The following is a 23,726-nucleotide window of genomic DNA, read 5'->3' on the forward strand; positions in this document are numbered from 1 at the left end:
TTCAGATGATAATAAATTGCTGGGACCCAGAGAAAATTATTTATATATATTAAATATGGTATAAAATATTGACATAGGGTAAAATGCTGGCAAAAGAAATTATTTTTAAAGAGTAAAAAATTCTGCATCTTGAGGTGGTTAACATAAAAGGCAGTGAACTGTATGCTTTTGTTTGTAATAGTTGGCAGGAATATTTTAGAACATAAAATTCCTTTATTTTGAACCTTTGTATTTCTTTTTTTCTTTCAGGCTAATTTGTGTTTCGTGGATATTGACAACCATTTCATTGAGTTGCCTGAAGAATTTCCACAGTTCCCCAATAAAGTAGATTTTATCCAGGAGCTGTCTGAAGTTCTTCTTCAATTTGGGATCCCTCCTGAGGGCAGCCTACATTGCAGTGAGAGTGCCACCAAACTGAAGAATCTAGTCCTGAAAGACTTGGTTAATGACAAAAAGAATGGCAATGTCTCCACTAATAACATCAGCATGTATGAGTTACTGAAGGGCAATGAAACCATAGCACGTCTGCAGGCTCTGGCCAAACGGACGGGTGTGGCTGTGGAAAAAATGGATCTCCCTGCCTCTCTGGGTGAAAAAGACAAGGACTTAAAACTGCAATGTGAAGAGGCAGAACTAAGGGACTACCAGCTCAATGTACAGCTCCGAGAGGTCTTTGCTAACCGCTTTACACAGATGTTTGCAGATTATGAAGCGTTTGTGATTCAAACTGCCCAGGACATGGAATCCTGGCTGACCAACCGGGAACAAATGCAGAACTTTGACAAAGTAAAAAGAATCAGAATTTCCCTTTTTGTGGTTGTTAATGGGCTACATTATTGATTTTGTTAATCTTTTTTAAACAAAAAATTTTCTTCTCTTCCATCCCATTAAGAACTTTTCTTTTTTTTTTTTAGACAGTCTCACTTTGTTGCCCGGGCTAGAGTGCCAAGGCGTCAGCCTAGCTCACAGCAACCTCAAACTCCTGGGCTCATGCAATCCTTCTGCCTCAGCCTCAGCCTCCTGAGTAGCTGGGACTACAGGCATGCGCCACCATGTCTGGCTAATTTTTTCTATATATTTTTAGTTGGCCAATTAATTTCTTTCTATTTTTAGTAGAGAGGGGGTCTTGCTCTTGCTCAGGCTGGTTTCGCTGACCTTGAGCTGTCCGCCTGCCTGGGCCTCCCAGAGTGCTAGGATTACAGGCGTGAACCACCATGCCTGGCCAAGAACTTTTCTTTACCAGTATTTTACACTATATAAAATAATTTCACAAGAAAACAAATCAGCTAGCTCATTAAACCACTCATTAAATTGCATATTATATTACCTATAATCTCATTTTAAAATTTTCCATATTTTGATGATGCTGCAATTATAGAAACTGTTAAATTTCACAAGTTTTCAAATCTGTTAACACTGACTTTGTAAGGGTTAAATTTACTCTTATTTTATGATGAAATCTAGTTAAATGAGAGGCCTATTCCTTTTCTAAAAACTCATTTAGTCTTCATTCTATAAAGAAGTCACATCTTGCCTATATAAAGGTAACAGTTTAGTTTCAAAAGCCAATTTTTGATTTCTTTTTAGGATCAAAAGAAAAAGAGTGACTAAACTAGGTTTTATGACTATAAGTCTAAGACTCTGTTACAGTGTTTTTGGAAAGGGAAGATAGAAAATGACACCAGCTTTAGCTTCTTTTTAAAGTTTACTATATTCTTCTGCCAGATTTTCTTCACCTATTCCCCCAGATTTTTTTTTTCAAACAAAAGCACTTAGGAATGGATGTACATTAACTTTTTTAGATTACCAGGGTATGGTTTAATCCCCTGCCTCTGTGATTGCCGAGACATCATCCCAACGCTGCTGTTACAATGAATCATGGCTTTTGCTAAGTGCCCTCTTCGTGTCATGAAAAGCCTCCCAAAGGGGCTGATACACTTCAAGGGACTAATCTACAATCTTGGAACATCTGACAAATAGTAGTAATTAAAAATCTGTGTAAAGATGCATAGTATAAAAGATAATTTATGACTTCATCAGATTTTTTTTTTCTGATGAAGGATAACATAGCATGTTGAACACTTAAGTTCTGATGTATTATACTTTATGTATGAGAAGACTTCTTTAATATTAAGAAGCCTTAACTCCTCCAAATGTATTCCCTCTAAATTCCTTTCTCATTAAGCTTAACCATTTTCCACACTTTTTCCAGCTTGGAGCTCTGTGTACATCCATGGTTTATCCCTAGGGCAATTCAAGTTCTTATTTAAATCAAGCCCTGATATATTCTTCCTCCTTAATCTTTATGTAGCTTCAAACTATAAATGAAATTCTTTTTATATAACCCCTAAAGAAATGAAAGTTTAATGTTAGATTCCACAAAGCTTGTAATCATCTCATTTTTCACTAGGAATATTTGTAGGACATACTGGTCCTACAAGCCAAATCTTTGTTGACCTTAAATGTTATAGTCCTTGAGGGTCTGAACATCAAAAGCCAGATATTTGGGTCTGAACCTTGAGGGTCTGAACATCAAAAGCCAGGCCTATTTAAAAAACAAGCCTATTTATCTATAAAAAGTAAAATTAATGTTTATCTATAAAATGCCTTTTGAGGAGTTGAACTGATTTCTAGAGATGACTGTGTCTCTTTTCTCTGATTATATGGATTTATGTGTAAACATCTGCACTATGGAAGTAGTTAAATTCAATACATGGATTTCTGTAAGGAAGCTTTTAAAAGGCCTCCTAAATTTCAAAATGAAAGATAAATATGGGCCGGGTGCAGTCGCTCACACCTATAAATCCTAGCACTTTGGGAGGGCAAGGCAAGAGGATCACTTGAGGCCTGGAAGGAGTTTGATCTTGAGTTAACACTCATACAGCCTAGAAAAATGTCCACTTGAAGAACAAAAAGATTTTACCCATAAGCACAGATTCCATGTTGTCGTTTTTAAGGTTATTGCTAATGTATATATCATTACTGTATCAGTTAATCATCTCCCTGCATTATGGCTTAGGAATACATTACATAGGCTAGGAATAGAGATCAAAAGAAATTACAGCTCACTGGAGAAAGGGATCAAAATGGTAAGTGAAGTGGGTGATTGATAGTCGTATAGCAACTTATCTACCATCTTTCATTAATGATGCCCACTTTTCTACATAATGGTCACAAGGATCAGAATGTAAGTCAGTTCTGTAAGGTAAGATCAGTGCTAAAGACCCAAGTGACCTAAATTCTGAATTTAGAAGACTGAAGGAGTAGATTTTTGAAGAATTTTGAACTTCAAGTGTCAGTTTTGTGTGTTACAAAATTTAAAAAGAATTATCTTAGCAACATAATTTTCAGACTTATCATGTAATAGTGAAATGGTCTCTTTGCACTAATGTTTTCCTAATTATCTCCTTACAGGCTTCCTTTCTGTCTGACCAGCCTGAGCCTTACCTGCCATTTCTTTCACGCTTCATTGAAACACAGATGTTTGCCACCTTTATTGATAATAAAATTATGTCTCAATGGGAAGAGAAAGATCCTTTGCTTCGGGTCTTTGACTCTCGGATTGATAAGATAAGGCTGTATAATGTAAGGGCACCCACCCTGCGGACATCTATATATCAGAAATGTAGCACTTTAAAAGAAGCAGGTACGTTTGCCATGCCTTTTTAAATTAAATTAAAATTCATGATCATTTATTTTTACATATTGTCAGCCTTATATGCCACAAAATTAATTTTCAGTTTTAAACTTTATGGCTAATCCTGGTGCTATAGGAAGAAGTGCTTAATATAATTTTCTCTCTTTTTCTATAAGTCCCTATTCCTAGTTGACATTCCTCTTCCCTTAGTCAGAAAAGGAAAAGCAATAATAAATTGAATCAACTATAACTAGAAGGTTGCTATGTTTTTTTGTTTTATTCTCTGTATTGCCTTAATGGAAAAAGTGTTTATTTCTATCTTGCCAGTGTGTTTCCTCTTCTCACCTCTTTTCTCTTTATCTATGAAAACAGGTAGTCATTTAAAATATTATTAGCTTATCTGAGATCCTTCTTAATTTATGTAATGAAAATAGTATATTTACTTTAGTAGTGCCATTAATTATAATGGCTTCACTTACTGAAATTAAATCTCTGGATTCTTGCCTTTGAATTAGAGGTTCCCCCAACTCTGACACCAGTTTTTCCCTCAGTCAGAGAATTATGAGTCTTGGCCAGTCTGTCTCGCAGTATAATATAGTCCATTAAATAAATAATCATATTAATAGCCAACATTTACATAGTACCATGTGCCAGTCCTTTTTTTTTTTTTTTTTTGAGACAGAGTCTCACTTTGTTGCCCTGGCTAGAGTGCTGTGGCGTCAGTCTAGCTCACAGCAACCTCAAACTCTTGGGCCCAAGAGATCCTCCTGCCTCAGCCTCCGGAGTAGCTGGGACTACAGGCATGCGCCACCATGCCGTGCTAATTTTTTCTATATATATTTTAGTTGGCCAATTAATTTCTTTCTATTTTTAGTAGAGACAGAGTCTTGTGTATGCTCAGGCTGGTTTCGAACTCCTGACCTTGAGCAATCCTCCTGCCTTGGCTTCCCAGAGTGCTAGGATTACAGGTGTGAGCCACCACGCCCAGCCTGTGCCAGTCCTTATACCAGATGTTTTTCATGCATTGTTACATTTGCTTTTAACAACGAGAGAATAAAGACACACTTATTTTTATTTTGTTTTATTACTGCTGTCTTCCTCTTACAGTTGAGAATACTGAGAGGTTAAGTAACTTGCCTATGGTTTCATAGCTAGTGATTGGAAGCCTTAATACCATGTTAGCTATTTCATCCAATAAATAAATATGTAAAATGTTATCAATTCACTCAATTTTATACATTTATGCCTGGTTCCTAACCTGTTCTTTCCCAAATAGACAGATATCTATTATCTGGGTGCCCCTTCGTTTTATTTCTTTTCCTTCAAATGTAGAAGATATTTGAGAGCAACTTTTCCACCAGAAAAAAGGAAGCAGCAAATGTTGAGCTTCTTTGCTCTGCCTTGCTTATTTGCTGGCCTTTCCTACTTTACTTAAATAGATCAAAGTCAGGAGTGGTGATGCTGCAGTTTTAGCATATTTAAGAAAGGAAATATGTAAATGATACCTTTATATAACTGTAGAGGTCTCTTGAAACTTCACCCTGTTGTATTCCCCAGTATAAGGATAGAGCGCCTTCAGGAAGTGGCAATTACCTCTGGGTTTCAGGAAATTAAGTTTTCAGGAAATGAAATTGTCGTGTTTGTTCAGAAAATAATATGACTTCCGGTGCTTTAATAGCCTTATGAATAGTATAATGCCTTGTTGGGAAATTTTCATTTCTCCCTTCCTGACAGAATTTTTTAAATGGAGCTAAACACTGGTTCCTTAATTTGTGTGCTGCCAGAAAGTCTTTCCAATTAGACAGATTTCCTTTCAGCCTCTGAGAGAGTTTGGTACTCCCACTGTTGTAACAGATATTATATAATACTTTTTTGAAAATGTACAATTGTGGATTTAAAATATATGAAAATGATTAGGCTAAAGCAGGAGTCTTCCAGGAACTTAATTTACCAAGAATTTTTTTTAAAAGAGAGAGGAGATAGCTGACTGTGGCTATGCCTGCCTATCACAAATGATGCAGGTATTTCTTTTAAGAGATAAGTTTGTCTTCTCCCACAAAAAAAGCTATAAAGATTGGAATGTTGTTGTTGATGTTGGATTCTTATTGTATATATTTTTTCTTTTGTTGTGCTTTTGCTTTTGTTTTACCTCTAACCAAGAAGAATTTTGATTTACAGGTGAACTCTTTAGGCATAGGCTATCTGCTGTTGATATTATGGCACCAGAACCTTACAATTTCTGTGCAGAAAGACAAGTTGATAGTAATATGGTTTTCTTTTTCCTTACCAATCACAGCAGATGAATATTGGCACAAACCCTTGAAAATCTAACAATAGACCCCTGAGCTTTCAAAGCAGGCATTTAATAATTTCTGAATGTTCAGTATTCACTGGTGATATAATCACTGAAAAATAGCATTGTATTATGCTCCTTGTGGCAGCTTTCAATATAAACCCTGGAGTGAATCATGATTTTTGTTTCTAAAAAACTTCTCAGGTAAAGGAGAACAACTCAATATCAGATGAATTTCTCTGTCATTTTAAATTCAATGAAAAAACTCAAGCTACACTTCCTTTTTTTCCTCCCCTTTCATGAAGATAGAAGCATCCATTGGCATAGATGGAATTTTGTGACATTTCATGGAATATAAAATTGGCAGGGATTTCAGAGAATTCATGCCATGAATCTAGGCATAATTTTTCCTAAACTGTCCATTAATTATGTTTTATAAATATTACACAGCATAGAAAGTATACAGTTGTGGAAAGCCTGCAGACATTGTTAAAAGTTAAATATCATTTGACATTAAAACATGACATCCGAGCCGGGCGCGTTGGCTCACGCCTGTAATCCTAGCACTCTGGGAGGCTGAGGCGGACGGATTGCTCGAGGTCAGGAGTTCGAAACCAGCCTGAGCAAGAGCGAGACCCCGTCTCTACTATAAATAGAAAGAAATTAATTGGCCAACTAATATATATATAGAAAATTAGCCGGGCATGGTGGTGCATGCCTGTAGTCCCAGCTACTCGGGAGGCTGAGGCAGAAGGATAGCTTGAGCCCAGGAGTTTGAGGTTGCTGTGAGCTAGGCTGATGCCATGGCACTCACTCTAGCCTGGGCAACAAGCGAGACTCTGTCTCAAAAAAAAAAAAAAACATGACATCCTTTTGCCATGGATATTTTGCCCAGCATAGAACATATGGACTGTGTTTTAAGAGAAGTTACAAGTTATACATTAAAAATGTAATGAAATTCAAGACAGTTTTGGATAAATTCATGTGGGCTATGAGGGAACATTAAGGACACTTAAAGTTTATATTTAATATTTTGATGTTTAAGTCATAGAGGGCAGTAGTAACTTCCATAAAGTATCCCTTGGTACTACTATCAATCACAAATAATTGGCTTCCCATTTTATAATCTGACATAAAATGGCATTAAGCATGTTCTTTTGACAAAAGTGGGGAACATGGACAGAAACCTCCTCTCCAGAAAAGCTATAGAATATGTATGGGGAATAACCAGCAGGACTCAATCTACGAGTATTAAAAAGGGGCAAAATAAACTGACTCTATGAAATATTTACAAAGGTACCTGTTCTAAGTCAGAAGATTAGCAGCTCCTATTTATTACACAAGCACAATTCTTTTTTTAGTAATCTCTACACAAAGGATTGGAGACCTAATCTTCTTTTCAAATATTGTATTTTCTCTTGACAATACAGTTGACAAAAAGATTTGGGGGTCTTTTTGTTTTTTTTTTTTTTAGCTGAGAAATATTAATAGATCATTGTTTCTTGGGTCTTTGAGACATCTTCAACATCCCTTACTTTAAGTGGTTTTAAAATAGAAATGTTTTAACTTTGACCTATTTTATTCTTCAAGAGGCCAGTGTCTTATCCTCTGGACATTTTCTAAATGCCTGCTTATTTGACTTCTTTAACTTTTCTCTGTATTACCCTCTAGATCTAATAAACACTTCTAAATGACTCCTATTAATGGGAATGTGACTGTTGCTAAAAGTGAGGCAATAAACTTAACACAGTTCCTTGTTTTACAGATGGAGAACCATGAATATTTAATAGCTCTTTGCACAAGGAAATAAAACAATAAGACTACTGTGCTTGCTTCTTCCTTCCCTTTACATTGTCTTTCAGCTGAAGAAAAATATTTTGTCATCATTTTCTTTAACGTTGGAGTTTTTTTTGTTTGGTGTTTTTTTTTTTTTTTTTTTTTTTTGAGACAAAGTCTCATGTTTTTACCCAGGGTAGAATGCAGTTGTGTCATCAGAGCTCACTGTAACTGCTAACTCCTGGGCTCAAGAGATCCTCCTACTTCAGAGGCCTCCTGTAGCTGGGACTACAGGCGTGCCACTATGCCTGGCTAATTTTTTTCTATTTTTGGTAGAGATGAGGTCTTGCTCTTGCTCAGGCTGGTTTTGAACTCCTGACCTCCAGCAATCTTCCCACCTCATCCTCCCAGAGTGGTAGGATTACAGGCATGAGCCACCGCACCCAGCCTAATGTACGTAAAACCATATTTTCATGTAAGAATATTCCTACTTAAGGGAAACTATAAATACTGACTTAAGGATTTTTTCAACCCTGCTTTTGACAAAGGAAAACAATACCATGAAAATTAATCATCCAATATTTACCCCAAATTAACCTTTTTTATACTTACATGATAATGATTTCTGAAGAGTCTTTGTAAAAATCTATTATCAGAGTGTCAGAATGACTGAGCTCTCTGTAAGCGTATGAGTGGAGGAAGCATGATTTTTGAAAATGTAGCAATTAAATGTCTCTAATTTGTTACAAATTTAATTTATAGCCCAATCAATTGAGCAGAGACTAATGAAAATGGATCACACTGCAATCCATCCACATCTACTTGATATGAAAATTGGTCAAGGCAAATATGAGCAAGGGTTCTTTCCAAAGTTACAGTCCGACGTCTTGGCAACAGGACCAACCAATAACAAGTAAGCATGTTCTTCACTTGAGTGGTTGGTTGAAAGAATGAATGAAGGGTGGGATGCTCTGCAGTTATATTGCGCAGTGCTTAACCATTAAACATCTTATCTATCTGATTACTTTTTTCAAGACTGCATTAATGCATTTGAATGAGTCCTTTTTTTGGAGATAGAATCTCACTTTGTTGCCCAGGCTAGAATGAGTGCCATGGCATCAGCCTAGCTCACAGCAACCTCAAACTCCTGGGTTCAAGTAATCCTGCTGCCTCAGCCTCCCTAGTAGCTGGGACTACAGGCATGTGCCACCTTGCCCGGCTAATTTTTTCTATATATATTAGTTGGCCAATTAATTTCTTTCTATGTATAGTAGAGACAGGGTCTCACTCTTGCTCAGGTTGGTTTCGAACTCCTTAGTTCAAACGATCTGCCCGCCTCAGCCTCCCAGAGTGCTAGGATTATAGGCGTGAGCCACTGCGCCCGGCCTTGAATGAGTCTTTTAATTTAAAAAAAAAATTCCAGAGTCTGGAGATTTTTTTTTTTCTTTTTCAAATAAAGTACATTTGGGAATAGTCATACTTTAAATAACCATGTTTAAATATAATGCTAATCATGTTACCACCCAACTGGGTTCTTTTTTTTTTCGAGACAGAGTCTCACTCTTGCTTAGGCTGGTCTCAAACTCCTGGGCTCAAGCTATCCTCCTGCCCCCACCTCCTGTAGTGCTAGGATTGCAGGCATGAAGCTGAGGCTAGGTTTTTCAAGGATGGCTTCATGAGGAGTGGCTAGGGAACTGGTACTGCTGATTGAGTTGGGGTGAAATCATGGGGATGTAAAAATTGTCATCTTGCACTGAGTCAGTTCCTGGCAGGGGGCGGGGGGACACAAGACTAGTTGAGTCAATTCCTTGGTATGGTCTGGTTGGGTTAGTTGGTCCATGGAATGTAGGGTCTAGAAGATATCTCAAAGACCAGACTTGGGTTTCACAATGGTAATGTTATCTATGAGAGCAATTAAGAAAGCTACGAATCTTATGATCATCAGTTATGTGACTCCTGAGTAGTAAGCAATTATAGGAAAGCAAGCTAGGGAACAATGGCTGGTTATTTTTTTAACTATGAATATACTTTTGCAGAGTTTAGGCCCCTACCACACTTGATACCTTGCAGCCCTTTATTTTATGAAGGGCAATTTCAATTGTATCTAATGGAATTTAGAAAAGTTACACTTGTACTATCTGTATTAGTTTCCTAGGGCTGCTGTAGTTTATACTAAAGTCTTGAGGAGAAAGTTTATTAGAATTTAATAAGCTGCTTATAAGACAGAAGCCAGTAACTAATGACTGAATTTTTTTTTGAGACAGAGTCCCGTTCTGTTGCCTGGGCTAGAGTGCTGTGGCGTCAGCCTAGCTCATAGCAACCTCAAACTACTGGGCTCAAGCAATCCTCCTGCCTCAGCCTCCTGAGTAGCTGGGACTACAGACACTTGCCACCATGCCCGGCTAATTTTTTTCTGTTTTTAGTAGAGACAGGGTCTCACTCTTGTTCAGGCTGGTCTCAAACTCCTGACCTCAAGCAGTCCTCCTGCATTGGCCTCCCAGAGTGCTAGGGTTACAGGCGTGAGCCACCACGCCTGGCCTTAATGACTGAAATTTTTATCTTACTTACCTTAGTTTTCAGGGTTTTAACCTCTAGTAAAGAGCTATAGCTACTTGTAAACACTGAACTTAAAAATGTGCAGAGATGGCCGGGCGCTGTGGCTCACGCCTGTAATCCTAGCTCTTGGGAGGCCGAGGCGGGCGGATTGCTCAAGGTCAGGAGTTCAAAACCAGCCTGAGCAAGAGCGAGACCCCGTCTCTACTATAAATAGAAAGAAATTAATTGGCCAACTGATATATATATAAAAAATTAGCCGGGCATGGTGGCGCATGCCTGTAGTCCCAGCTACCCGGGAGGCTGAGGCAGAAGGATCACTCGAGCCCAGGAGTTTGAGGTTGCTGTGAGCTAGGCTGACGCCACGGCACTCACTCTAGCCTGGGCAACAAAGTGAGACTCTGTCTCAAAAAAAAAAAAAAAAAAAAAAAAAATGTGCAGAGATATGTTGATGCTTGTGAGGGTTCAAACTTTCCACATCATGATTCTAGATACAGTATCCTATTTTTCAGAAGTAGATGAGAATTATGAGAATCTTCCATTAGAACAGATTAGTCATTAGTTTATTTTTTTCTTATAAAGTAACCTAATTATATGAATCACTCTGATCTTGGTAGACTATTAGTTTAACAGTTTTTATTTCCCTTTAATAGCACTAGATTGCTCTTTCATTCATTTGGCAGATCTTTATGAAACTCCAAATGTAGGTGAAGATTGTCCTATTCACCAGGAGTTTAGTAATGAACAAAACAACAAGAATCTCTGCTTTCAAGTGCAAAGAGACAGACAATAAAAAAGTAATGTGTAAAATAAGTAACGTGTCAGATAATGATAAGGGTTATGAAAAAAACACTTCTTGGACAAAGTCTCAAAGGTGAGCAGCCTTATCCCATTGGAAATACCAAGGTAGTTAAAAATTGCTGGAGTTTTAAAGTAGAAAGAGTGATCAGCAGTACTAAATATAGAAGAGAGTTAGAATAAGCTAAGGATTGAATAATGGCCATTGGCTTTGGCATGTGGGGGTTTCAGTGGCTTTGTGGATGGCATTTTCAGAAGAAGGACTTATAAATTGAAGATCTAAAGGTAAATAAGTAGAAGACTTACATCAAAATGCTTGTAAGAATTTTTACATGAGAGGAGTGAAGAAAGAGATTTACACATCACTATAGAGGGCCAAGAGGGAGACCAGCATGCTTGTAAGCTGAGGGGATTCAGTTGAGAGAGAAGAATTGGCAATACAGCAAAGGAGGTGACTAATGAGCAAGTTGAAAAAGGAAAGAGGCAATTGGTCAAGGATGCAGATAGGAACAGGCACAGTGACTCACTCCTACACTCCCAGCACTTTAGGAGGCCAAATCGCTTGAGCCCAGGAGTTCAAGAACAGTCTGGGCAACATAGTCAGACCCCATCTCTACAAAAAAATTTAAAAACTAGCCAGGTATGGTGGTCTGTGCCTGTAGTCCCAGCTATTTGGGAGGCTGAGGCGGAAAGATACTTGAACCCGGGAGTTCAGTGCTGCAGTGAGCTATGATTATGCCACTGTACCCCAGTCTGGGTGACTGAGAGAGACCCTGTCTCAAAATAAAACAAATAAAATAAAATAATAAAATATAAAAATCTTTTTAAAAGAATGCAGGTGGAAGAAATAGTTTTGAGCTCTGGCTAATATAGTTTATACTTTGAGATGAAAAGAAAGATGAAGACATCTGTGTGTATGCCTCATTTCAGTAGAGGGCAAGAGGTAGTAGGCAAGGATGGGTCATCAGTTGAGCAGTGGTACTTAATGGGGGTCTTTGAGGGGAGTGAGGAAGAGTTGATAAAGGGCAGGTAAGTGACTCATGGGCAGTCATGAGGGAAATCAGGAACTAGTCTATAAGGTATGAAAGCAGGTAAGAGAGAGAGTGGTCTTCATCTAGGCCAATAAGTCAAGAGAGAGAAGATAATTACAAAGGAGAAGGTGCTAGTGTGGGAGTACTTTAGTGGTTTAGCACAGGATTTAGGGTCAGAACAGAAAGAGAAAATGTGAAGGGTCCTAAGTGGGAGTCAAGGCACAGGAGAGCCAGTGTAATCAGGCATGGGGGTCAATGTATAAGATAATGGAGGCCAGGCATGGTGGCTCATGCCTGTAATCCTAGCACTCTGGGAGGCCAAGGCAGGCAGATTGCTCGAGGTCAGGAGTTCAAAACCAGCCTGAGCAAGAACCCGTCTCTACTAAAAATAGAAAGAGATTAATTGGACAACTAAAAATATATATACAAAAAATTAGCCGGGCATGGTGGCACATGCCTGTAGTCCCAGCTACTTGGGAGGCTGAGACAGGAGGATCGCCTGAGCCCAGGAGTTTGAGGTTGCTGTGAGCTAGGCTGATGCCACGGCACTCACTCTAGCCTGGGCAACAAAGTGAGACTCTGTCTCAAAAAAAAAGAAAAAGTTCTAAATTTGAAGCGAGGTGTAAAGGCACGTACCTGTAGTCTCAGCTGCTTGGGAGTCTGAGGTGGTAGGATCACTTGAGCCCAGGAATTGGAGGCTGCAGTGAGCTGTGATCATTGCCTATGAATAGTCACTTGCTATGTTACCCAGCCTGGGTAACATAGCAAGACCTCATCTCTTAAAAAAATAATAATTTTTTTAAAGTTGGAAACTCTATACATTTCTATGGTTCTTTTAGAGCACTAGAATTAAGTAATTCTAAATTATGAATTTTGAAAATACTCTCCTTTGTGTTAAAAAAATATTCATCCATAATATTTACTTTGAGCAAGTCAAGGCATCCCTATTACATGTCTAATATAATCAAGTACTAACTCAATTAAGATCTGATTTATTATATATACAGATATATAAAGTGTATTGATACTGTGCCTTTTTTAACCTCAGTTTTTAAAAATACTGATTTTGGGCCGGGCGCGGTGGCTCACGCCTGTAATCCTAGCTCTTGGGAGGCCGAGGCGGGCGGATTGCTCAAGGTCAGGAGTTCAAAACCAGCCTGAGCAAGAGCGAGACCCCGTCTCTACTATAAATAGAAAGAAATTAATTGGCCAACTGATATATATATAAAAAATTAGCCGGGCATGGTGGCGCATGCCTGTAGTCCCAGCTACTCGGGAAGCTGAGGCAGAAGGATCGCTCGAGCCCAGGAGTTTGAGGTTGCTGTGAGCTAGGCTGACGCCACAGCACTCACTCTAGCCTGGGCAACAAAGCGAGACTCTGTCTCAAAAAAAAAAAAAAAAAAAAATACTGATTTTGGTGATAGCTGCACATGTGTGTGAATATACTAAAAACTCTTGGTTTGTATGCTGTAATTGGATGAATTGTATGTTATTTTAATTATATCTTAATAAAGCTGTTATATATTTTAAAAAGAATTGATTGAAAAATAGGTATTGTCAGTCTTTTGTATCAGTTAATCCTTTCTGTTTTAAAGATAAGAACCACTTTTTTTCTTACTTGGTTGTTTGTTTCAGTCGCTGGGTAAGTCGGAGTGCCACAGCACAGCGCAGGAAAGAACGCCTTCGCCAGCATTCAGAGCATGTTGGGCTGGACAACGACTTGAGGGAGGTATGTGGACTGCCTTCCTGGGTGCCTCGAAGCAAGAGCCGTGAACTAGGCATGTTTAACCCAGCAGATGTCATTATGTAGGTTCTTTTGTGTTCTCTTAAAAAATGAGGCTGGGCGTGGTGGCTCACGCCTGTCATCCTAGCACTCTGGGAGGCCAAGGCAGACGGATTGCTCAAGGTCAGGAGTTCGAAACCAGCCTGAGCAAGAGCGAGACCCCGTCTCTACTATAAATAGAAAGAAATTAATTGGCCAACTAATATATATAGAAAAAATTAGCTGGGAATGATGGCGCATGCCTGTAGTCCCAGCTACTCGGGAGGCTGAGGCAGTAGAATTGCTTGAGCTCAGGAGTTTGAGGTTGCTGTGAGCTAGGCTGACACCATGGCACTCACTCTAGCCTGGGCAACAAAGTGAGACTCTGTCTCAGATAAAAAAGGGTTCAGTTATATTTTAAAATATTAGTCCTTTTGTACTGGCTTATAGCAGAAAACACCTTTTTTCCATTTTTGTAATTTTCATACTTCTAAAATAAGGCTCTAAAACAAGTCTTTCTGTGTACTACATCAAGTAAAGGCTAGGTTTAGGATAAATTGCTAGTCAGTATGTCTCCTGTAGGGAGAAAAACTCATACAAGAAACGTAGACATTTCTAAGTTTCAGGCATAATTTAATTATAGTAAGTAAAGACGTATTTACCTATGCTTTCTTCTTGGTTTGCTCAAACCACTTTTAAAAGTGTTTTTAAACTATGTTTAAATTAAGTTCCTTATGGTTTATTTGTACTCTTTGAAAATAGAACCATAATTATACAAATGAATAATTATAAATAAGTTTTTATTATTTCTTTTGATCAGAAAAATCATGATAGTGGATTATCAGAACTTATTAGTGTTACTAAAATTGGTTATACAACCTCCCACTGCTGAATTTGGCTAAAACAAAAAAAAACCATAGTCAGAAGACCTGTTATCTGTTTTCTAAACTCAAATGTATAGAAATAAAGCAGAAAACATCATTCCAAACATTTATTTTTTTTGTTAATGTGTTCATACATGTTAATATATGATTTTAATCATTTTCTTAAGAACTAAAGCATCACCTGTTTAGTGCTTTTCTTTTGCTACCATATTCTCTCCCCTTCCCTTTTGCTGTGATATTATCATATATGCATGCTTGTTCTGCTTGTCTCTTTCTCCCTATCCTTTTCTTTTTGCTTTTCTGTCATTGGCACTTCTCCATCCTCTTAGCCTTCCCCGGAACTTTTGGTCTGTCAGAACTCCATGGCATTCTGGGAGTGGGATCAGGGTCTACCTCCTCCTGCACGACTTCCTAAAAAATCCTTCTCTGAGTGCTGCCTGGTATGTCCTTTGCCCGAAAGTGGTTTACCGGCTGCTCCCCAATCTTGTCTTTGTTGTTACTTGAGTGATACACTATGTGTGAGTGCACATAGCACATAGCTCTAGAATGCCTCACACCACCTGGTGATGGGAACTCGGCCTCTCCATTTTGCTCTCTGCTTCCTATTGTGTTGGGTGCCTTTTTGTGATGGTGTGTACTAATGTGAGTGATTCTATGCTGTTGACATATAAAACTGATCATTCACATCTCTCATCAGTGGGATTTTTTTTTTGTACCCCGATAGCAAATTGCTTTTCTTCCAAAGAGGAAATATATTAAATATACAAACTCCCCTTTATTTAAGCATTTTCCAGAAGCGCAGAAGTGATTCCATTTCAAACAGTTTTTCTTTTGCTGTGTTTTATTTCCACAGCATTTTAATTTACTCTTCCTGGTCTGTATTTTATGTGTTCAGAAAATTCAGTCATCAATATAGTTTCTTAGTGCTAAGAGGAACTTTTGAGGTCATCATGTCCAATTTGACACGATTTAACTGAAGTCCGAGAGACTTGCTCAGAGTTAAAAAGCACACAGAGGCACACACTAAGGTAGAGCTAGGCGTGTAGCCCAGGACTCCTGACTTCCAGGCCAGTACTCCTCCCACATACCCTCCTTACCAGCTCACACTAACAGGTTTTTCACTTGAGGGCACAAGTAATTGAGGATGCTTATATTTTCCCCCCATTATATCAGATTAGCCTAAATGTATTTAATTTTACAATGGTCTTATTCATAAGTTGAACATCAGTTAAGGGATAAGGTATTTATTAGGAGATTCAGGTAAAGCCTGTACTCGAGCAGTTAGTTCAGTGTTTATCGAATAATAGGATATATTTTCATACATAGTTCCTAGTAGTTTGTTCGTTTTGTCTTTGACAAAAATAAAGATGAGCAAAGTAGTAATCTGAGAAGAAATCTGGGGTTGTTTCCCTCTGTAGAGAAATGGACTTTATTATAAAAACATTACTTGTGAAAGGTGTCTCTTTTACCTCCATTTTTTGTCTTAAAATACATCTTTTCCCCCAGCTGCCATTTTTATCATCACTTGTTTACTTTAAAGGCTTTGCTCTGTTTCTGCAACATGCAGAGGCAGTCTCCCTTCATGCTGTGAAGAGATGTCTCTTGCTACTTTCTGTTTCCCTTATGGGTGTGACCATGGAATGTTGCTAGTTCCATGTCTCCAGCAGAGATGCTCGGGAGACTTTGCACATGGCCTGTGGGGTCCACTGTTGGCTGATGACTATACCCACCCCGGATGTGCTAGGTGCTCCGTAAATATGGTCACTCTAAGGACAGCCCCCATCTAGCTTGTTTTCATTTATATAAAACAGCACATAACATTAAACAGTGTTTCATTTTTAATCCAATTATTACCTTTTAAAAAGTTATTCAAGTTGAGTATGGTGTTATTCACCTGTAGTCTCAGCTACTTGAGAGGCTGAGGTGGGAGAATCACTTGAGCCCAGGAGTTTGAGTTAGTGAGACCCCCATCTCAAAAAAGTTACTCTTATTCATATATTTCAGAAAAAAGAGAATTGCCAACAGTTTCTTCCCAACCTCTTGCCTAACCATATCCCACACTCCTTTTATTCTAGCCAGTATATTTCTTCCTAAGCGAAGTTTGATCCTTAAGTCTTCTGGAGAACTGAGTCTTGTAGTGATTCTACGTTTGCACAAGTCCTAAAGATAGAAGAGTTGAGGCTAGGGGAAAAAGAGTCCTTTAAACATTTAACAGTTAATGTTTGTTTTTCACTAACCTTTTATCTCTAGTATTTACTATTCCGGATAACATTAGTACAAACTGAGAAAACAGGAAATGGAAATATTCTTATGTAGAGTCCCCGCCCTGTATATATGTCAGGTTGATTTCTCTGAAACTGTTTTCATTTCCTATATTTACTTAAAAACTAACCTTCAGAATGTTTCTATAAACCTGTTTCATTCAACTTCCCTATTAATAATAGTTGTCTCTCATTCTTTCTTTTCCCTTCTGTGACCATCTTAAAGTATTTGAAGCAGGCCTGGCGTGGCAGCTCACGCCTATAATCTTAGTACTCTAGGAGGCCGAGGCAGGAGGATCCTTTGAGCTCAGGAGTTCGAGACCAGCCTAAGCAAGAGAGAGACCCCCATCTCTACTAAAAATAGAAATTAGTCGGACAACTAAAAATATATATAAAAAATTAGCCAGGTATGGTGGTGCATGCCTATAGTCCCAGCTACTTGGGAGGCTGAGGCAGGAGGATCACTTGAGCCCAGGAGTTTGAGGTTGCTGTGAGCTAGGCTGACGCCACTCTAGCCCGGGCAACAGAGTGAGACTCTGTCTCAAAATAAAAAAAATTTAAAAAAAAGATATTTGAAGCAAAAAGTTATACATAAGTGCTGTGGGAACAAAATGCCTGCAGAGTTCATTTGGTTTTTAAATCTTTCCTTAAAATTATGGGGCTAGAAAAGAAACATAATTTTGTTAACAAGATAAATTGATCAATTGAATTCCTAATCAGTGGGAATTTTTATATTTGTACCAGATTTAGCAGATTACTCTTCTTCTAAAGGGGAACTATATTAAATGTACAAACTCCCTTTTATTTAAAGAATGCAAAGGGTTTTACAAATGTTTTTTTACAATACCAAGTTCTCGTAAGATAGTGAGGATAAATTTCACATATGTACCCGTGGGAGGATGTGCTGGCTTGCGATCTCAATGTCTCTGTCTCTCTCTCCCTCTCTCTCTCTCTCTTTCAATGTCTGTCTCTCTCTTTCTCTCTCTCTCTCTCGCATACACATACACACACACACACACACACACACAAAACTGCTAGTTTTACTATATAATTTAGAGCAGTTACTGTCTAAATATGGTCCTAAGACACTTGGACCTTTTGGGGATTGTGCCCTGTGATAAGGCATCTAGACAGACATTTACAGATAGCATAGAAAGAAGAGAGAACATGTGTCTTGTACTATTCACGTGTAGTGATTTTTTTTTTAAGTGGAAATTCACCAACCAAAGCTCAGGAACATTGGAGTAGGTTTCTGTGGTACCTCAGTTGCCACAGACTCTGAAAGTAACACTATGGTCCCACTTTCTCTTGATTATGGAACAAGGCAAGAAAGGGCTTTAGTGACCATGTCACAGAAAGAAGAGGCCTTCTGCATTTGGAGCACATCACACTGTTCAGAGTGATCTTATGGCCTTTTTATGAGGTAGATGGGCATGTTTTATGCCCATTTAGCAAATATCTGAGATGCAAAAATAGTTGTTAATGCCTAAGATCATAAAATTAATTACAACCAGGTTCTAGCCCTCCTGATTTTTACTGTTGTTACTTGATTATAGAACACAGAGTTAGGTTGGCAAGTGCTGCCCAAGAAGCTAGAGGCATATTCGGTTTCTTGCTGCATGGGAAGAGGAACGGAGGAAACCAGTGACCTGGAGACAACTGGGTTCCTGCAGAACCTTGGACTTATAATCGAGACACCTAAATGTTTGCATCCCAACCACAGTCCTGACTAATCACTATCTTGGGTATTTCCATTAAAAAGACCAACCTAATTGAAATTTCATCTCATTTTGAATGAGTTTAACTGAATGGGGTTTCTGTCACCCTCTTTTTCACAGGCATTATTAACAGGTTGTGGAGGGAGTACAAGTGTCCTCTGCTTTTTGGTACACTAAATCTTTATTGCTGTTATACACATACACTTATGGCCTTTTTGCATCTTGTTTGTTCCTGCACATGTTTGTGTCAGTTAAGATCAGAAGGATATCTAATGTTTATGCATTAAAAATACTCTTTAATTTTTAGAAATATATGCAAGAGGCACGAAGTTTAGGGAAAAACCTCAGGCAACCCAAACTGTCAGACCTGTCTCCAGCAGTGATTGCACAGACCAACTGGAAATTTGTAGAAGGCTTATTAAAAGAATGTAGAATGAAGGTATGTATGACTCACTGACACCAGAGAGAGTGTGTTCATGCTTACACCACGTGTGCGGCTAAGATGAGCCAGGTCAACCCCCATTTGAGCCTGTAACTTTCCTAGAAGAAAATGTTTACTGTGACATAGAGTTCATGTGCTCTTTACTGAGGTATTGAACCTCTGTGGGTTCTCCATTGCCCACAGAATCAATGACATGGGAGCCCTGCATGGTTTTTTTCACCTTTTCAGCCATGGCTGTCCTATTCTCCAACATGGACAGATGTATTAAACCACCCATAGGTTGTGTCAGAAATGTTGTCATCTTATGTGAATGACAACATATTTTTTGTGTCTGTGTATATACCTATGTACAGCCTTATCTGTGCCCATGTGTGTGTTTGTATACCCATAAGGAAAAAGACCTTAGCTGTGTTGTGGTATATATTGCACACCAAATCTCCTCTCGGATTATCTGTGTATTGTCAGAGATTGCAGTATAAACTGACAAAACTCAAAAACATCATTTTAGCCAATAATTTCATTCATTTTTTTGACAGTCATTTCTTAAGTACCTTCTCTGCATGTTCAATAAATGCACTGTTTTCAGCATCAGTATGTAGTGGTGAATCAGAAAAGGAACTAGAGGAACTGCCTAAAAGAACTAGATCCTGGCTGGGCACAGTGGCTCACACCTGTAATTCTAGCACTCTGGGACGCCGAGGCAGGAGAATCACTTGAGGTCAGGTCCAGACCAGCCTCAGCAAGAGTGAGACCCCATCTCTACTAAAAATAGAAAGAAATTAGCCAGGCAACTAAAAATAGAAAAAATTAGCCAGGTGCAGTGGCACATGCCTTGTAGTCCCAGCTACTCAGGAGGCTGAGGCAGGAGGATCACTTCAGACCAGCAGTTTGAGGTTGCAGTAAGCTAGGCTGACACCACAGCACTCTAGCCTGGGCAACAGAGTGAGTCTTTGTTTCAAAAAAAAACATTCTAGGTCCTCTCTCACATACATTTTATAAGCACTGCTAAGACTGATGCAAATTATCTTACATGAAACTTATTTCCTTTCTATTTTTTGGTGTATACTCATGAGAAAAGAAGAAATAAAAGAGGAAGGGGAAAAAAAGAGTCCTGGTTCACTCACAAATTAGAGTTCTCAAAAAACTTAGAACTGCCCATTTATATTGTGGTTTTTACCTAAGTACAGTCAAACTAAATATAGAGGATGCTTTATAAATAGTATATTATTTTCTCTTTGGTCAAACTCCATTTCTTTAACAAAATAGTAAAATATAGATGATATTACTCCAGTTAGTTGACCACAGAGATTAAAAAGATATTTTTCCCAAGGTGATTAAAAATACACAATTAAAAGTATCGTAAAGAGAAGCCAGGTCTCCTATTCCAATAATTGACTTGTTGGGTTTTGGTTTCACTGCTGGGTTAACTTGTGACCACCTGTGACATTTTCAGACAAAACGCATGCTGGTGGAAAAGATGGGACATGAAGCAGTGGAACTAGGCCATGGAGAAGCAAACATCACCGGCTTGGAGGAGAACACCTTGATTGCCAGCCTCTGTGACCTGCTGGAGAGGATATGGAGCCATGGCTTGCAAGTCAAGCAGGTAACAGTTTCAGGAGGTCCTGGTGACATGGCCAGGTGGGAGCCCTGTTAAGAAATGTAACAAGGAGGAAAAGATGTCAAAAATGATATGTTTCTTTGTCACAGGATAATTAGAAGTCTGCCACATTCATTGCAGAGACTATATCCCCATTAAATGCAGAGACTGAGATTCCATTAAATGTCTGATTTGGCACTCTCCAGGAAAAAATTCTGCTAGCCAGAATTAATAGTTCTATACTGTTTTAAGTTATTCAGGGCAGAAAATTCAAATGCTCTCTTTACTTTTGTCTCTTTAGTCTCCCTTTCTGATTTTTTTCCTGATGTGTGCATGTTTCTTTTCTTTTTCTCCTCTTACTCCAATTTTTCCCTTCATCTCCACTGTATGTATCTAAACATATTTTGCATATGGATATGTACACAAACACATTTTGTGCTGCTGGAGCCTTTTATTTTTATTTATTTATTTATTTTTTTTGAGACAGAGTCTCACTTTGTTGCCCAGGCTAGAGTGAGTGCCATGGCGTCAGCCTAGCTCACAGCAACCTCAGACTCCTGGGCTCAAGCGATCCTCCTGCCTCAGCCTCCCGAGTAGCTGGGACTACAGGCACGCGCCACCATGCCCGGCTAATTTTTTCTATATATGTTAGTTGGCCAATTAATTTCTTTCTATTTATAGTAGAGACGGGGTCTCGCTCTTGCTCAGGCTGGTTTTGAACTCCTGACCTCGAGCCATCCGCCCGCCTCGGCCTCCCAGAGAGCTAGGATTACAGGCGTGAGCCACCGCGCCTGGCCTGCTGGAGCCTTTTATTTCCATGGTTACTTAATGTGACCAGTGTAGACAGCCTTAATTACATACAAATAAGTAAGGCCTGAGCTGACATCAGGTATCTCTATGTCTGCCTTTCTGACCTTCTGCTTAGCTGCTTCTCTTCCCCTGATTCTTGCCAGCCTTCTCAGTGAGGCAAAGGATGACCTTCATTAACACTTTGAGAGAGATGCTCAGAATGTCACACAGCTTGGAGTGAATGAGCTTGTGTCACCAAACTTCTAAATGGCTATTTTTATATGAATTTTTTTTTTTTTCATTTTAGCGTATTATAGGGGTACAAGTGTTAAGGTTACATATGTTGCCCATGCCTCCCCTCCCACCTTGAGTAAGAGCTTCAAGTGTGTCTATCCCCCAAGCGTTGCACATCTTACTTGTTGTGTTTGTATATACCCATCCCCTCCTCCCCCCTCCCACCCTCCCAACACCCAATAAATGTTACTCCTATATGTCCATTTAGGTGTTGATCCGTTAATACCAGTTTGCTGGTGAGTACATGTGGTGCTTGTTTTTCCATTCTTGAGATACTTTACTTAATAGAATGGGCTCCAGCTCTATCCAGGAATATACAAGAATATATGAATGATTTTGATGAGAAATTATTTTTTGATTAATTATTTCTTATAAAATGAACATTTTTGTATGCCTTGTACTTTCAGGGGAAGTCAGCTTTGTGGTCACATCTAATTCAATTTCAGGACAGAGAAGAGAAGCAAGAGCACCTTGCAGAATCACCAGGTGAGAGATCATTAGTTTGATTGTTTCTGTAAAACTGGCAGCATTGGGCATTGAGGAGAATCAATATTTTATGGCAATACTGTATCAGTGCTTGTCTTGATCTCTTTCTCTCTCAAGCTAAAACTTACGCCATCTTGCCAGTAATGGGGTAATGTAGAAGGAGCAATATTATTTACTAGCTGTGAGACCTGGGAAAAGTCATTTGACCTTTCTTTTTTTTTTTTTTTTTTTGAGACAGAGTCTCGGTTTGTTGCCCAGGCTAGAGTGAGTGCCGTGGCGTCAGCCTAGCTCACAGCAACCTCAAACTCCTGGGCTCAAGCGATCCTCCCACCTCAGCCTCCTGAGTAGCTGGGACTATAGGCATGCACCACCATGCCCGGATAAGTTTTTCTATATATATTAGTTGGCCAATTAATTTCTTTCTATTTATAGTAGAGACGAGGTCTCGCTCTTGCTCAGGCTGGTTTCGAACTCCTGACCTCAAGCAATCTGTCCGCCTCGGCCTCCCAGAGTGCTAGGATTACAGGTGTAAGCCACCGCGCCCGGCCCATTTGACTTTTCTGATCTCCTGCTTCCATGTATATAAGATAGGAAAAATATTAGCTGTGCCAAAGCTGTCATGTTGATCAAGTAAGGTAACGTGAAAATCCTCAGTGAATCGTAAAGGACCATACAAGTATTCCTTACTCTCACCAGTATTAGGATTTGGTGTATATTGATTATTTTCTTTAAAAAATAGTTTTATGACATCATTAATTATCTTTCAGGGAAAAATATGTATATATGTCTCAGTCTTTAGGATTTTTGAATTTTTCAGTTTATAGAAAATATGTTAGAAATGTCTGGCACCTTTTTTTAACTAATTAGAATTATGTAGGGTTACTTAAGCTAAATATTATACCTACTGTGTATTTTTCATAAGGAGCTTGTTTTTCTTTATATAAAATAACCATCTATTTCACAAAAAATAGAAGCAATACAGTAGGAAGCTAATAGAGATACAATGTATTATATTGAATCAGCCATTTGGGAACCTTTTCTAAAATTATGGATTATTTTAGACATTCAGAAATGTAAAAAAAGTAATATTTTTAAAAACTCATAAGCCAACCACCAGTTTAAGAAATAATGGCCTGGCATGTTGGTGCACACCTGTAGTCTCAGCTATTTGGGAGGCTAAGGCAGGAGGATTGCTTGAGCCTAGGAGTTCAAGGTGGCAGTGAGCTATGATTGTGCCTGTAAATAGCCATTGCACTCCCTCCTGAGCAACATAGTGAGACCCCCCTCTCTAAAATAATAATAATAAAATAAATAAAGTAATACATTGCAAACATGATTGAATTAGGATGTATTCATTCCTAATTCCTTTTCCTTCACTGCTCTTAGAGGACAGTACTACCCT

General features: G+C 38.7%; 1 protein-coding gene across 2 annotated transcripts in view; it reads left to right on the forward strand.

The window, feature by feature from the left end:
* The window catches only part of DENND5B (DENN domain containing 5B), a 181,754-nt gene that overhangs the window by 118,488 nt on the left and 39,540 nt on the right, over positions 1–23,726 (forward strand). For both annotated transcript variants that reach the window (XM_076007508.1, XM_076007509.1), the window contains 7 exons: positions 250–786; positions 3,415–3,646; positions 8,469–8,619; positions 13,724–13,817; positions 19,021–19,152; positions 20,609–20,761; positions 22,246–22,324. In XM_076007508.1, the coding sequence (XP_075863623.1) occupies positions 250–786; positions 3,415–3,646; positions 8,469–8,619; positions 13,724–13,817; positions 19,021–19,152; positions 20,609–20,761; positions 22,246–22,324 (1,378 nt within the window). The remainder of the gene's footprint in view (positions 1–249; positions 787–3,414; positions 3,647–8,468; positions 8,620–13,723; positions 13,818–19,020; positions 19,153–20,608; positions 20,762–22,245; positions 22,325–23,726) is intronic.

This window comes from Microcebus murinus, chromosome 10 (assembly GCF_040939455.1).
Source record: "Microcebus murinus isolate Inina chromosome 10, M.murinus_Inina_mat1.0, whole genome shotgun sequence".
NCBI classification, from domain to species: domain Eukaryota; kingdom Metazoa; phylum Chordata; class Mammalia; order Primates; family Cheirogaleidae; genus Microcebus; species Microcebus murinus.